Source organism: Hemibagrus wyckioides, linkage group LG06 (genome assembly GCF_019097595.1).
Source record: "Hemibagrus wyckioides isolate EC202008001 linkage group LG06, SWU_Hwy_1.0, whole genome shotgun sequence".
NCBI lineage: Eukaryota > Metazoa > Chordata > Actinopteri > Siluriformes > Bagridae > Hemibagrus > Hemibagrus wyckioides.
The window spans coordinates 39,400,469-39,416,241 of NC_080715.1; the positions used below are offsets into that span (position 1 = coordinate 39,400,469).

General features: G+C 38.0%; 1 protein-coding gene across 2 annotated transcripts; it reads right to left on the reverse strand.

Annotated features, from left to right (window-relative positions):
* Positions 1-3,677: 3,677 nt before the first annotated feature.
* LOC131355295 (uncharacterized) lies at positions 3,678-9,722 on the reverse strand. Of its 2 annotated transcripts, XM_058393676.1 has the most exons (8): positions 9,639-9,722; positions 9,362-9,399; positions 8,924-8,954; positions 8,401-8,482; positions 8,157-8,283; positions 7,297-7,321; positions 6,821-7,204; positions 3,678-6,616 (listed from the first exon to the last, which is right to left on the reverse strand). In XM_058393676.1, exons 1-8 carry the CDS (start codon positions 9,671-9,673, stop codon positions 6,466-6,468), a joined length of 873 nt encoding a protein of 290 aa, XP_058249659.1. In that variant the 5' UTR covers positions 9,674-9,722; the 3' UTR covers positions 3,678-6,465. The 2 variants fall into 2 exon arrangements, with proteins under 2 accessions (XP_058249659.1, XP_058249660.1); XM_058393677.1 differs by lacking the exon at positions 9,362-9,399 and having other exon boundaries at positions 9,639-9,714.
* Between the last annotated feature and the right edge of the window lie 6,051 nt (positions 9,723-15,773).

A 15,773-nucleotide genomic window follows, 5' to 3' on the forward strand; every position in this document is an offset into this window, starting at 1 on the left:
ATCATCAGGGCGGTCTGTTCAGGTTGGCACAGCAGATTCTGATCTGGGCAGAGACCAAGTTTCTTTTGCTGAGAACAATTTTCATCCCAGGGCACAAAAATTGGGATGCAGACTTCCTGTTGAGGCAGGTGCTGAGGCCCGGGCAGTGGCATCTCCATCCTCAGGTGGTAGAGAGCATCTAGCAGATTTACAGTCTTGTGGAAATAGATCCACTAGCCTCCAAGGAGTCAACCCACTGTCCACTGTGGTATTCCCTTTCTCACCCAGCCTCTCTGGGAATGGAAGTTCTGGTTCAGATGTGGCCGAGGCTATGCCTGTATGCCTTTCCCCCCGTAGCTCTGCTCCCAGAAGTCCTAGTCAGAGTGCACCAAGATCGAGTCCACCTTCTTCTAGTGGCTCCTTGCTGGCCCGCTTGAGTCTGGTTGTGGACCTTGTCTCCCTCCTAGACAGTGCTCCTTTGGAGATTCCTGTCAGGAAAGATCTTCTCTCCCCGGCACATGGGGCAATCTTACACCCCTGCCCAGAGATGTGGAAGCTCTGGGTCTGGCTCCTGAGGGGAACCAGTCCCTAGAGGCAGACGTCTCATCGGAGGTAGTGGAGACTCTGTTGAATGTTGGGGCTCCCTCCACTAGAAAGCTGTATGCTCTGAAGTGGAGGCTTTTTCGCTTCTGGTGCAGTCAGTGTGATCAGGACCCAGTTCACTGCTCAGTTGTTACAGTACTATAATTTCAGTCCTTTTCGGGACCCCCTCTATTTTAAAAGTGTATGTGGCCGTCATTGCTGCTAACCACAAACTTTTCCTCTGGGCCTCCTTTGGTAGGCACCCTCTGGTCTCTCATTTTCCAGGCAGCTGAGCCCTTCCTGCAGACTGCACCTCCCCTCCTGGAACCTCTCTGTGGTCCTAGAGGGGCTGCTGAAAGCTCCCTTTGAGTCCGCCTCTGAGAAGTTTCTGACCCTAAAGACATATCTGCTCTTATCCTTGACCTTAGAAGGATAGGAGATTTGCAGGCTCCATCAGTTGCCCCCACCTGCTTAGAATTTCCCCCTAACATGTCACAGGCTATCCTGCACCCCAGGGTGGAATGTGTCCCCATCTGGTCATCTTGCAGGTTTCTGTCCTCCACCCCATGAGTTGGCAGAACAGGAGAGGCTGCGCTTGCTTTGCCTGGGAAGTGCCCTGGGAACTTATGTCCACTGCTCAAGCTTGTTGCATAAGCCCTCCTCCCTGTTCATCTCCTTTGGGAGCTGGAACAAGGGCAGTCTGGTTTCCAAGCAGCACTTGGCACACTGAGTAATAGAGGCCATTACCCAGGACCATGAGGCGCACAGTATTGCTTTGCCTCCAGGTGTTAGAGTTCACTCTACCAGGGGTATCGCCTTGTCCAGTGTCTTGGCTAGAGGTGTTCCCCTCCAGGAAATTTTTGTTGCAGCAGGCTGGTGATGCCCTCATATGGACTTTTTGGCGGGTATTCCCTTCATCACATGTCCTATCCGAGCCTATAAATTGGCTTTGAATTGAATAAATGAAGTGAATTGAAAAGATAGGCACCCTTCAGGATTATCTTCACAATCCACTCTTCGGACCTGAAGTCCTTGAGTGTTAACATCTCAAACTTCTACATTTCATCACAAAATATGGAGCATGCAGGTATAAAATTGGGCATAGCCCCCATCCTTCTTGGGAACCAAGAATTCTGGGCAGGGGAATAAACTCTACAGCCCTTTTTTCAGATGCGAGTGAAATTCCTCCTGGAGATGACCGACCCCAGGTCCTCTCTCACCTGGCGGGCCTGCCCCTAACTGCTGGATGCCCGCCCAGATTTTACCTGGAGTGGCTTGGGCTGCAACAGTAACCTTCTAAGGATTATTTCACAACCTTGACACCATAGTGTGGAGGTCTGGAAAAAATGATAGACGCCTGCATGGAGCTGGAAGGTGGCATGAAGTTTGGTAGCGGTTGTCAAATTTAGAGTGGACAACACTAACCTTTCATCAAATCAATCTAAACTATGCTTAGCAACAGAATGTATGATCACCTCCAAGAGCTTTTAGAACACCACAGAATGTCGTAGCAATTCAACTGCTACACCACCAATCTGTCAACAAAAAAAGCAAAAAAATCATTTAGCTTTTGAAGGCAGTGTTGGTATAGTGGGTTGACTCTTTTGAAACAGCATTCCCTGAAAGAAAAAAATCGTAAAATATGTAAGCTCGCTTCGATTGGCTTCCCTTAGCTTTCCACTGACGAAAACAAATTTTGAGAGGCTTCCAGTCATATGCACTACTTAGCCTGTCTTCATATGCCGATGTCATCAATGCACTTCTTGTCTCTTAGCTTATTTAAACCCATTCAGCATTTAGCAGTATGAAAAGTTTTGTTAATACTGTCTGCATTACCAAGCCTTTGTGATCAATGTCCCATTGTTCTATTGCTGCCTGTTTCATTAACTATTTGCTCTGTTTGTGATTTGGAATTATTTGTACTGCAGATTTTGTCTTATCTGGTTTTGGATATTTGCCTCTTTTTGACCCTGACCTTGCTTAGTGTTTTGGATTGTTTGCTGTGTTTTTTCTCCATTAAACTTTGCATAAAGATTCCACTCTGCACACTCTGACTCTTCAGTGAATGGATTTAAAGGGGCAAACAGTTTTGAGAAAGCACCTAACAGGTGGCACTAACCAATAAGAAGAATAAAGACTGATGCTGAAAGGAAAAATCAGCCTAGAGATTAAGTTTGTCTGGCTACCAAGAACTATATAGAAACCCAAAAGGCTGTAAGAAACTAAATCCCAGATACACTGGTCCGTACAAGATCCTGAAGCAAATTAAACAGTTCATGCACAAACACTGCTGTATTTTTAATCTTGTTTTTTTCTTACCTGGTGTTTGGATTTTGGAATTGCCTTGATACTTTGCTGATCACCTGACCTTATATCTTTTATCATTTCTATCATTTATATATATATATATATATATATATATACATTTATATATATCATTTCTACGCTATAGAACTTTCTTTATTTAAAGTATAAATGAGAAAAGAAAATCAAGTCTAATTTTAAAAAAGGTGTCTGACATTTTCATCACATAATTAAAAAATGATTTCATTTTCGTTTTTTTGTTTCTGTTTATAAAAAGAAACTTCAAATACCAAAAAGTACACGGACCCAAATAGAGAAGACAAATAGAAAAGACAAACAGAAGACAATATTAAGTGTTGTTTCTTTTTTTCTTTTTTTTTTCTTTTTTTTTTTGAATGTGGGTAGAATGTTGCTGAACTTTATTGTCATTCTTACCACACACAAGTGTACAGTATAGCTAAATAACATTTGCTAATTTCAACAAGTGAATTAACAGGCTTGTTGTAGTAGCTGACAATACAGTAGGACAAGACAATAAATACACACCTTGCAAACAGTAGAATCAATATAATGTGACCAACATATCTGTTACAACTACAAGACAACAGAACCTTTAAAGATGAACTAACTCGTGAACAAACAGTGCATAAAGTAAAGTGCATGCAGTATAGTGACTGGGGTAGTGGTAAACTTCTTTTCACAAAATATCCAAATGTGGAGGAAGGACGATTTAGTGTTTTGCTGATCAGTGAATTAAACTGGTGTAGTTCATTAACTATGGATTATCAGTGACATGGTAATATTTGTGGCTGAAGTCTGTGGTAAAGGGCCACTAGATGGAGATGTGGTGACTAGTGATTAAAGTGTCTGGTGCTTAATGACAGGGTTGCAATTCTGAGGGAGGTGCATAGGAGGCAGATGAGGTTCCTGACAGCTTGTGGAAAGAAGCCTTTCTGTGATTTGGTGTACATGGTCTGGGTGCATTCTGTCAGATGGCAAAGGAATGAAGAGTTTATGGGAGCAGCATGATGAGTTGATCACTATTCTGGTGAACTTACTACGGCTCTAGTTGTGGTAGATGTTCTGTACTGGTTTGAGAGAGAGCCTTATCATGTTCTCTGATGTCTTTACTATCCAGATGGAGATGTGGTGACTAGAGATTAAAGTGTCTGGTGCTTAATGACAGGGTTGCAATTCTGAGGGAGGTGCATAGGAGGCAGATGAGGTTCCTGACAGCTTGTGGAAAGAAGCCTTTCTGTGATTTGGTGTACATGGTCTGGGTGCATTCTGTCAGATGGCAAAGGAATGAAGAGTTTATGGGAGCAGCATGATGAGTTGATCACTATTCTGGTGAACTTACTACGGCTCTAGTTGTGGTAGATGTTCTGTACTGGTTTGAGAGAGAGCCTTATCATGTTCTCTGATGTCTTTACTATCCAGATGGAGATGTGGTGACTAGAGATTAAAGTGTCTGGTGCTTAATGACAGGGTTGCAATTCTGAGGGAGGTGCATAGGAGGCAGATGAGGTTCCTGACAGCTTGTGGAAAGAAGCCTTTCTGTGATTTGGTGTACATGGTCTGGGTGCATTCTGTCAGATGGCAAAGGAATGAAGAGTTTATGGGAGCAGCATGATGAGTTGATCACTATTCTGGTGAACTTACTACGGCTCTAGTTGTGGTAGATGTTCTGTACTGGTTTGAGAGAGAGCCTTATCATGTTCTCTGATGTCTTTACTATCCACTACAGGGAGTGGGGGTGTTTGCTGGTGCAGTTTATTACAGACATACTTTCTTCTTGCCATTTATTACATTCAACAAGTCTTTCACAACAAACACACACACACACACACTAAAAAAAATAAATAAATAAACAAAAATCATTGTTTTTTTTTTTTACAGTCCAATAAATTCTAATGAGGCCTTTGTAACAGTTCCAAAGAAGGGAAAATAAAATTCACAAAATTAATAAAACTGTAGAATATTATTGTTTGAATGTGATCTGTATCTGTTGTTGATTCTAGTTATTCAGTAGTTAATGATAGATAGATAGATAGATAGATAGATAGATAGATAGATAGATAGATAGATAGATAGACAGACAGACAGACAGACAGACAGATAGATAGATAGATAGATAGATAGATAGATAGATAGATAGATAGATGACAGTACAGTGAGGGAAAAAATGATTTGATCCCCTGCTGATTTTGTACGTTTGCCCACTGACAAAGAAATGATCAGTCTGTAATTTTAATGGTAGGTTTATCTGAACAGTGAGAGGCAGAATAACAACAAAAAAAAATCCAGAAAAACGCATTTCAGAAAAGTTCTACATTGATTTGCATTTTAATGAGTGAAATAAGTATTTGATCCCCTATCAATCAGAAAGATTTCCGGCTCCCAGGTGTCTTTTATACAGGTAAGGAGCTGAGATTACAGTAGGAGCACTCTCGGGGAGTGCTCTTAATTTCAGTTCGTTAACTGTATGAAAGACACCTGTCCACAGAAGGAAGCAGTCAATCAGATTCCAAACTCTCCATCATGGCCAAGACCAAAGAGCTGTCCATGGATGTCAGGGACAAGATTGTAGACCTACACAAGGCTGGAATGAGCTACAAGACCATCGCCAAGCAGCTTGGTGAGAAGGTGACAACAGTTGATGTGATTATTCCCAAATGGAAGAAACACAAAAGGACTGTCAATCTTCCTCGGTCTGGGGCTCCATGCAAGATCTCACCTCATGGAGTTTCAATGATCATGAGAACGGCGAGGAATCAGCCCAGAATTACACTGGAGGATTTTGTCAATGATCTCAAGGCAGCCAAGGGACCATAGTCACCAAGAAAACAATCATTGGTTACATTAAGGTCCTGTAGTGGCCTAGCCAGTCTCCAGACCTTAATCCCATAGAAAATCTGTGGAGGGAGCTGAAGGGTCAGCCACAAAACCTTAATGACTTGGAGAGGATCTGCAAAGAGGAGTGGGCCCAAATTCCTTGAGATGTGAGATGTGTGCAAACCTGGTGGCCAACTACAAGAAATGTCTGACGTCTGTGATTCCCAACAAGGGTTTGCCACCAAGTACTAAGTCATGTTTTACAAAGGGATCAAATACTTATTTCACTCAATAAAATGCAAATGAATGTAGAACTTTTTTGAAATGTGTTTTTCTGGATTTTTTGTTGTTATTCTGTCTCTCACTGTTCAGATAAACCTACCATTAAAATTACAGACTGATCATTTCTTTGTCAGTGGACAAACGTACAAAATCAGCAGGGGATCAAATCATTTTTTCCCTCATTGTATATCACCAGACATGTAGTGCAAAAATACACACTATTCAAGTAGTTGAATCAGTACAAATAACAATAAATACATGAGACAATAAATACAACACTGTACATAATCTGTTATAAACTATTATAACACTGCTCAATGTGATCGACTATAGTGTTTACAATACAATAAATCTGTCAGGACTCAAGTGCACAGCAATTTTTTTAGTAATGTTTGTCTATTAAAGAACAGTTAAAGAGTCTATTAAAGAGTCACAGTTTCTGCAATGCCCCCAGGTCCACAACATAGTATGATTTTTAACGGGTTACCTTTTGTTGTCATCTATAACAGCTAGGGGTGGTATACTAGGCATGCAGGGATCGTAACGTGGATTGTGAACATCTCGATACACCAGAACAAGAGATGGATCCCATATGTCACCCAAAGCCCTCAGATCACCAAATGGCCGAAATTTACTGTTAAGACAAAGATTATACAGAGATACAACAGACATAATGCTATAGATAAATTTCACTCCTTTTATGTTAACTATTTCTAATTATTGAATTTTGCTACACTATTTACGAGCTTTTCATTTTCTGCAACCACATCCAGTATAATAATATGGCTATTGATAATGTGATGGTTTAATAATGTGATGTAATTATTTATGTACTCACCTCAGCGTTTTTTCATATATAGGATGGTCCTCTGGGCTTTTCTGATGATAATCAACTTTAGCACATACCAGTTTATCAATAATTGGGAAATGATCTTTTATATTACTGAAACGGTTGAGTTTGTTAAAATCATCCAGCTCTCTAATCCAAAGAGCTCTTGCGTAATTATACTTTTCTTCATTTAATGTTTTCATGAGGACTCTGAAAAGGTCATCTGATCTCAATAGAGCCTCGACATGTAGATATTTGATGGAAAGAATATGAAATGAAGCCAATAATGTGTCTGGGACACAAGTATTGAAATACTGGTATAAGCCTAAAGCTTCTTTCATGTAGGACCTCTGAGCACCGAGGATCAACATCTGCAGTGCCAGTGTCCCAGAACTGACATGCAAAATAGTTAAAAAAGAAAAGAATAAAAAAAAAATAATTCAAACATTATTTATATGAAATGATCATAATCTGTAAACTCTTACCACACTGGCGTCTCCCATTGTGTATCTAAAGAATACAGAAATAGTAATCATTATAAAAAAAATGAAAATCTATTAGTATCGTTTAATGAACATAAATGGATTAGAGAGAAACAACAAACAACAAATATTCAGAAAACATTAAAAAGTGCTTTCACTGGAGACTTCCTCCATAAATATATCATAAAGATTTAGCTTGCTTTCAAAGAATATAATTTTTGCAGTGATTCATAAGAGGCTTCAGGGTGTTAGAACGAGGTAACATGACTGTCCTCTAGGGGACATTTACCAAATTAGACAACAACAACAACAATAACAAAGTTTACTGTTTTGCTATAGGATAGAAGAAAGGAAGGAAACACTCTGTTTAAGGTAAAGTAAGTGCTTTTATTCATCTCTTTTGTTGTTGTTGTTGTTGTTGCCCCCACAGCGGATAATCCGGGCCGCATACTTGAGTTGGCACAGATTTGTTTCTTAACATCTGTATTCAATAATATAAATAGCATTTTCTACACAAACACTTCAAGATAACTACTCTTTTAATCCATAATTCTATCAATCACAGATGCATAGTGTAAATTTATATTGACTTCCTGTGACCTACACCTACATTGTTTCTATTGGCAGTCTGTTAAAAACAAGACGAAGTAAAGTGCACAACCCTGCAAGATTTAACTGGTCATTCTAATGACATAGAGCCATTATTTACCCTCATATTTTATATAAGTATTATAGTTTATACAAATATTGGATTGTAAAGTAATCCATTATACACCAGTATGTTCATATCAGGGTGTGGAAAGTAATGTTTCATGACTGGAGAAGATTATGGTATAAGGTATGTAATTTAAGGTATGCTTTACCTGTTTGTTTCTTTGCTCTCATTTCTATATCCTTTATGCTTCTTTTATAAGCGTGGCTCTGGATCTGTTGTTTAAAAAAGGCCCATAAGATGACGTGGACTGTAGCTGGACGACTCGAACGACGAAACTTAAAGGAAAGTGATGTAAAAAAAAAACCCAACTTATTATTCCTAAAATTATTAAAAATTAAAATTCAGACAGAAGGGTGTTAATATGTTCAGCGGTTATCATAAGTTTAACTTACCTTATGTTTGCCTTTTTTAAAGTTTCTTCTTTTAGCTGTAAGACAGCTGCCAGCTCGAAATCCAACATAGTTTTTACGGAACCTATGCATGAACAACTTGGTTATAGAATGACGATCCATCATACAGAACATTTAAAGCATTTAAATTGTGAAGAAATTCCATTAAATGTTTTCATGCGGAGATTTCATTCTAAAATAGTCCTCTGATATAAGAAGAGCACTTAAATGCAAATGTTTGATGGAAAGAATATGAAATGAAGCAAATAATGTGTCTGGGACACAAGTGTTGATAAACTTTTATAAACCTAAAGCCTCTTTCATGTAGGAACCCTGAGCTCGGGTGATCAATAAAGTGTACAATGTTGGTGGCCTGGAACGCTCAGATACAAAATAGTCCAGAGAAAATAGTAAAAAAAAATTGTGTGTTTCACAGATGAACAATCAGATTAAAAACTGGTCTTAAAATTCAAATAATAAATCAATAAGATGGTAAGAGCATGCTATGGTTAAATTGGGATTTTACCTTTTATTTGGTGGACCGTTTATAAATGAGCCTTAAGAAAGAAGAAAAAGAAGAAAACAAATGAATGTACACCATTTCAACTGAAGTTAAAACGTCATCATACACCAAATATATAAGCTCATATTTATAACAAATTTAGAAAGGAACAAATAAAAATGTTCATTCTGTAGTGTTGTGTAGTGTGGTATAGTGAGCATCCAATAGGGGGCAGTCACACATAAGCTAAATTTATTGAATTTTCACTAAGTATTAATCTAAATCAAAGAATCAAAGACTCTGAATTTGATTAAACCAACAGAACAAATGTTTAAAATGTCTCATCAAAACATTTCCTGATACGCCTACGCTTTTCTCATGTGCATATTAAACATTTTATGAACAGCATAAACCGGAATGAACCGGATTAAAAGGGGGTTTCCATTATATGGTTTACTTTACCTTTTCTTTTTCTTGCCTTTCTTTCCATTTCTTTTGTGCTGAGGCCAAAGATTTGACAAAAAATGTTTTAGTAACAAAAATGTTTTACAGAAAAACTACAGAAAAAATTGTTACCCTAAACCTCATAGATGTAGCAGTATGACACAATCAAATCAGGAAGTGTGTGAACAGGGTTTGTCAAGTCTTCTGCTTAATGTGTACTGCCTAAACATATTATTTAAACCAAATTTGACAAAAGCGTGTTGATATTCAGAGATTATGATAAGTTTTACTTTACCTATCAATTTGCCTTTCATTCAAGTAAACGCCCATTGGTATTTTTCCTTCAGCTCTGTAATGGCTGCCAACAATTCAAAGGGCCAACATGAAAAAGGAGGAACTTCCGGACGAACCACATTAAATAGGCTGGGTACACGTCATACAGGAACAGGAAACTACGTCAAACCAATTTTTAACTGGTCTTGCCGGTTTATTTTTTCAAAGCCAGACTAACTCAGACTAACTTCCCATATGAGATCATTTCATGTTTTAAAGACTTTTTATCCTTATCACCATAAAATGAGGAATTGCTAAAATCTTCACCAGTTCAGGGTGAATAATTATTAAAATTTATTACAAAAGACTTTCAAACAAGGAAAAATGTCAGGATTAAGTGAAGGCAAAGATGTTAACTAGCATTAGTTATACAGTGTAATGCTTATTTAATTAGATTTTCTTTTTCTGCATTAATTACAGTTAAGGGATAAACTGCTAAACAGAAATAAAGCAGCTAAAATTTGGCTAGTTAGCAACATTTTTGGTTGTATTTCTGGTTAGCTTTGTCGGCTCTTTTATTTTAGGCCTGCCAGTTTCTATTGATTGTCAGTTAACAGTTAGACATTATTAAATGTATGTTTATCTATTCAAAAGTGATAATTGAACTAATGATTTGACAAAACAGATTGAAATTGTATGTTTGAAGCTGTTAATTGAATGAAGTATTAATGTAATTCTCACTTACTAACACTTACTGATGTGTCCCCTGTGGATTTGGGGTAAGAGTGAGGTTTTGGGACCCAGCAGACTCACGACAACATTGTACAATTTGTCAGTTTTGTTTTTATTTTCCTATTGTACCTTTGGAGTATGCTTTGCTGTTTTAAAACAATGCAAATTAACAATTTGATTGACATCAGCTATGTATCTTTATTTTCCATTTCGGTTGAAACTATGGTTAAGATTGAGGGTCTCTCATTTACAGCATTATATATATATATATTTACACTGCTCACAAAAAGTTAAGGATATTTGGCTTTCGGGTGAAATTTCAGGATGCCCAGTGCACCTAAAATGCACTATAACCTTTACAGGTGAACTTAATTTGACCTTCTCTACACTTTTGAATGCACATGTCCAATTGTTCAGTGTTTCAGTAATTTTTGCATAACTGTTCTCTAACAAGGTGCTTAACGGCAAAATTCACAACTGGATTTGATCCATGAATCGACCAATAAATTTTCTGGTTCAATTAGAATTGGTATTTAAACAGTCCTCTTCATCATGCTGTTCACATTTTGACATCATGAGACCAAGACCACACCTAACAATTGGTCAACAGTACCTCGCCATTGCGAGGCTTCAAACAGGATGTTCTCAGAGGGAAGTGGCCAGTGAGCTTAGAGTGTCACAGAGTGTCATCAGCAGGTTGCGAAAGAGATACAGAGAGACTGGAAGAGTCACAGAAAGGTATAGAAGTGGACGTCCTTTGGCCACATCCCACGTTGATGACCGCTTCATTGGTGCTGTTCTCTGATGAAAGTCGATTCACTTTGAGCAGAAATGATGGCCGCCAACGATGTTGGAGATGTCAAGGAGAGCGCTATACATCAGCCACTGTTGTCACCAGACGAGCCTTTGGTGGTGGTGGTGTTACAGTCTGGGCAGGTGTGTCTACTTAATGCAGCATGAGACATCGTTGTCAAGCTGTAATATATATATATATATATATATATATATATATATATATATATATATATATATATATATACTGTTCTTCACTACACTATATATATATGCAGCCCCATACACCACAAACTGTGATACACTGTGTATTCTGACACCTTTCTATCAGAACTAGCATTAACCTTTTTAATGCTCAATGATGCACGTGGTGAGCGAAGGCTGGCCCGTGTGGTCCGATCCAACAGTACCTCGTCTGAGCCTTCATCATTGATCATCGAGCCTTGACCGCCCATGACCCTGTCGCCGGTTCACCACTGTTCATTCCTTGGACCACTTTTGATAGATACTGACCACTGCAGACCGGGAACACCCCACAAGAGCTGCAGTTTTGGAGATGATCTGATCCAGTGGTCTAGCCATCACAATTTGTCCCTTGTCAAACTCGCTCAAATCCTTACTCTTGCCCATTTTTCCTGCTTCTAACACATCAACTTTGAGGACAAAATGTTCACTTGCTGCCTAATATATCCCACCCACTAACAGGTGCCATGATGAGGAGATAATCAATCTTATTCACTTCACCGGTCACAATGATATGGCTGATCGGTGTATATATATTGTGGTTTGTAAAAGAAATCAAGGATCCCATGAGTATCAAGAAAAGTTACAATGTTTATTGAATTAAACCAGATAAATGGTACAAGTGCAGCAAATCATAAAATTCAATTAGGTAATGGTGACAGAAACGAGGGCTAGAGAAAACAGAAGCATTATCTAGTATTTCTACATCAAGGAGTGACATTAAAAAAAGTGCTACCAAACATCTTAATCTTAAGCTGCTGCAGGATGCCATTTCTATATCTTCCTGTAGTTGTTTCTGGTTGCTTAAATTTGGGCAAAACATCTGGACAGCTGTGATCAAAAGGCCTTGATCCCACTCCTTCTCCAGTCTCAGGAATAGGTACAGAGTAGCTTAGATCTTCCATTTCGATGTCTACCAACGAATGTTGTGGGTAGAAGTGTTGAGATGGATAAACATGCTCATTTGATAAACCTACTCCTTCTCCAGTCTCAGGAATGCTTGCAGAGAAAAAGAAGGAGTCACTGGACACTGAGAACAACAGAAGATTCACAGGTATTGGTGATTACTCTGTATACATTAGTAACTGTAGATAAACACCAGGGTAGTGAGAATCAGAAGGGACATGGAATACATTATTTGCAATGTAAAACAGCCATCTTGCCATGGAACTCTCAGTTCCTACCGAGACTAGTTGCTAGAAAACCTAGCAGGGATCTGAGGTTGCACCTTTACATGAAGAACCATCCTTACCAACAGGTGTGAGGAGAAACACCCGGATACCATTGGATTTAGAAAGGAATTTCAAAGGAAATGATCAGCCTTGTAGAACTTCCTTTTACAGTCTCTAATGGCATTTCATGTTGGAGATCTGTATGTTCAGCACACCTACAGGTCATGGTGATGATGTCCAGCACCCAGTGCTCCAGAGTCCATCACCCAATGGGCCAGTCTCTGTTTAGAAAAGAATCCACTTGCATCTTTTTACAATGAGATAAGTATGAAATGGACACTAAAGGAACGTTCTGCAGGTTCACCTTCACAGAACTGATTGATTTACAAAATTTAATAATATGACCTTAGGTAGAAACCCTGGGTCTCTGCAGTCATTGACCCTACCAATGCAAATAAATTGAGCTTAATAATGTTTAAAGACTCCCATTCCAGGAATTATGACTGGAGTTCCTAAGTTATGATAAATGTTTTTTCATGACTTTGTTTGGAGGGTTTCAGTATGTATGTGGCAAAGAAGGTATTAAGTGGTAGTTCAATACTCGGAACATTGGGAACGTCACGATGAATCAGAATTAGAGGTGGATCAGACAGGTTGCCTAGAATAATAACATTTCCAAAATGATTAATTTTCCTTCCAAGACAAACATCACATCCATATAAGTATATAAGTCTATACATCTTGCTCCTTAAACATTATTTCACAATCATTTGGAGAGCTTTCTGGCCACACCAGTTTAGCAATTAGTGGGAAATAATCTTTAACGTTGCCAAAAAGGTCAATTTTTTCATGATTTAGTTCACGTACACAGAGAATCCAAGCCTCAATAAACATTTTTTTGTTTAACAAAGAAATAATTAATCTGAAAAAGTCATTTCTGTTTAAAAGGTCTGCTATATTTGGACAGACTCTAAAAGATACATTGAGGGCAGCTAGGAGAGAGTTCAGGATACAAGTGTTGATAAATGGGTATAACTCAGATGGAGCACACGCTTTGATGTAAGGAGACGTGTCTTCAATCAGGAATTTGAGTCTAGGAAAAAAAACCTAAAAAACCAGACAGATACAGAACAGTTAATACAGAAAATTTAAAGACAAGCTTTATTATAGAACTGTAATCATTAGGCTAGTCTTAGGCTAGTCTTAATGTTAGCATTAAATCATGAACAAGAGAAAATGTGTGCTAACTAACATTCTAGCTTTGCTGAAGAGACTTTCGTGTCTAAAAATTGCAGTATGAAATGGATTAGTAACACATCATCTGCTGACTAAAAACCGACGAGATTAAATCACCATCATTCACTAAATCTCAATCATGCTGACTCATTCAAGTGTTTGTGTTCTGTAAAAACTAGAACATAAGTTTTCCATGTTCTTTCTAGCTTGTTGCAATTTAGCTTCAGGTCTTCCCACCTTCCCACGTTCTTTCAGCCTGTATTTCCACCCGTTTGTGTCTACACATAACAAAAAGTGACAAATTTTCACATTTATTCATGAGATAACATCCTGAATTTCGCATGCTGCAACACACTCTTTGCCTTTTTCTAAGATGCTAACATGTTGAGACTAACCTAGTAATTGCAGTGCTATAAAAAGGACTGTCTTAAGTGCCTATAAAACTCTGTATGAACTGTATTAGGTCCTAAGGGTTTTCAGAGCAAAATCTTATTGTACTTTGTAAGCTTTTAAAAAACGTTCTTACCTTTGAAAAAAGCTTTCCATTTTAAATAATTTTTAAGCTCAGCACAAGCTAGGAAGTCCCCCAATGAACAATTTCTTACTGATGATGAAAAGGCAACATCCACAGAGGAAGTCCTGTGACCTCAAAAAACATGTAGGTGAGGCAACAGAAAAACCCCTGTTACTTTAATCTTACTGATGTGGTGTATGATAAACCCATAGTCTGTTAAAGATGTAGACTAAATTTTAGACTTTTTTGAAAGAACTTTTCTTTTGTGTTGTGTTGTTTGAAAGACGTTAAAGAGGCTATAACTTTGTATAAGTTTTTCAGTAAACCCTGTCTTTTGGAACAGTTAGTATTTTTATTGCCAGCAAATATAAGGTTTAACTTCAAGAATATAAAAAGAGGCCTTAACAAAGTGATTCTTGAGTATTTTGCAGTCATGGTCTCCTTGTCCTTTTAACTGTAAAATAAAAATTTATACATATAGATATATTAAATGAAATAATGCCATAGACCCCTCAGTACATATTTAACGAATAATTACATTAAATACACATTAATAGAGGAAGTGATTTAGTGATCAACAAAGTAGTCTTTTGGAACATTTAGTATTTTTATTGGCAGCAAACATAAGACAAGGGAGTTCAGGTTTAAGTACAAGTATGCAAGAAAGAAACCTTAAAATTATTCGCAAATATTTTGCACTAATGGACTCCTATAACTGATATACATCCAGCAAGATATTTTTCCCCATTGAGATCTGTTGTGTTTTAATGTATTCCTTTAATATTTTTAAGCAGTGTATTTTAGATTTATTTCACATGAACTGAAATATTTCAAACCTTTTTTCTTTTAATTTAGATAATTATGGTTCACAGCTCATGAAAATCAAAAATCCAGTATCTCAAAATATGTCAGAATATGTCATAAGATAATCAAAGATTATCTTATTATACAGTATAGTCTTTAACTCTGAGAAAAGTATGTTCGTTTATGCATTTAATATTTGGTTGGTGCTCCTTTTGCAGAAATTACTGTGTCAATGTAACGTGGCATAGAGGTGATCAGCCTGCATTGTAATGGAAGCCCAGGTTGCTTTGATAGCGGCCTTCAGCTCATTTGTATTGTGGGGTCTACTGTCTCTCATCTTCCTCTTGACAATACCCCATAGATTTTCTATATGGTTCAGGTCAGGTGAGTTGACTGTCCAGAAGAGTACAGTAATACCATGGCCAGCAAACCAGTTCAGAGCTGTTTTGGCAGTGTGGTCAGGGGCCAAGTACTGCTGGAAAAGGAAATCAGCTAAAATCTCTTGGTAGATGGCTGCATTAACTTTGGACTTAATAAAACACAGTGGACAAACACCAGCAAATGACATGGCACCCCAAATCATCACTGACTGTGGACACTTCACAATGGACTTCAAGCAGCTTGAATTCTGTGCCTCCCCTCTCTTTCTCCAGACTCTGGGACC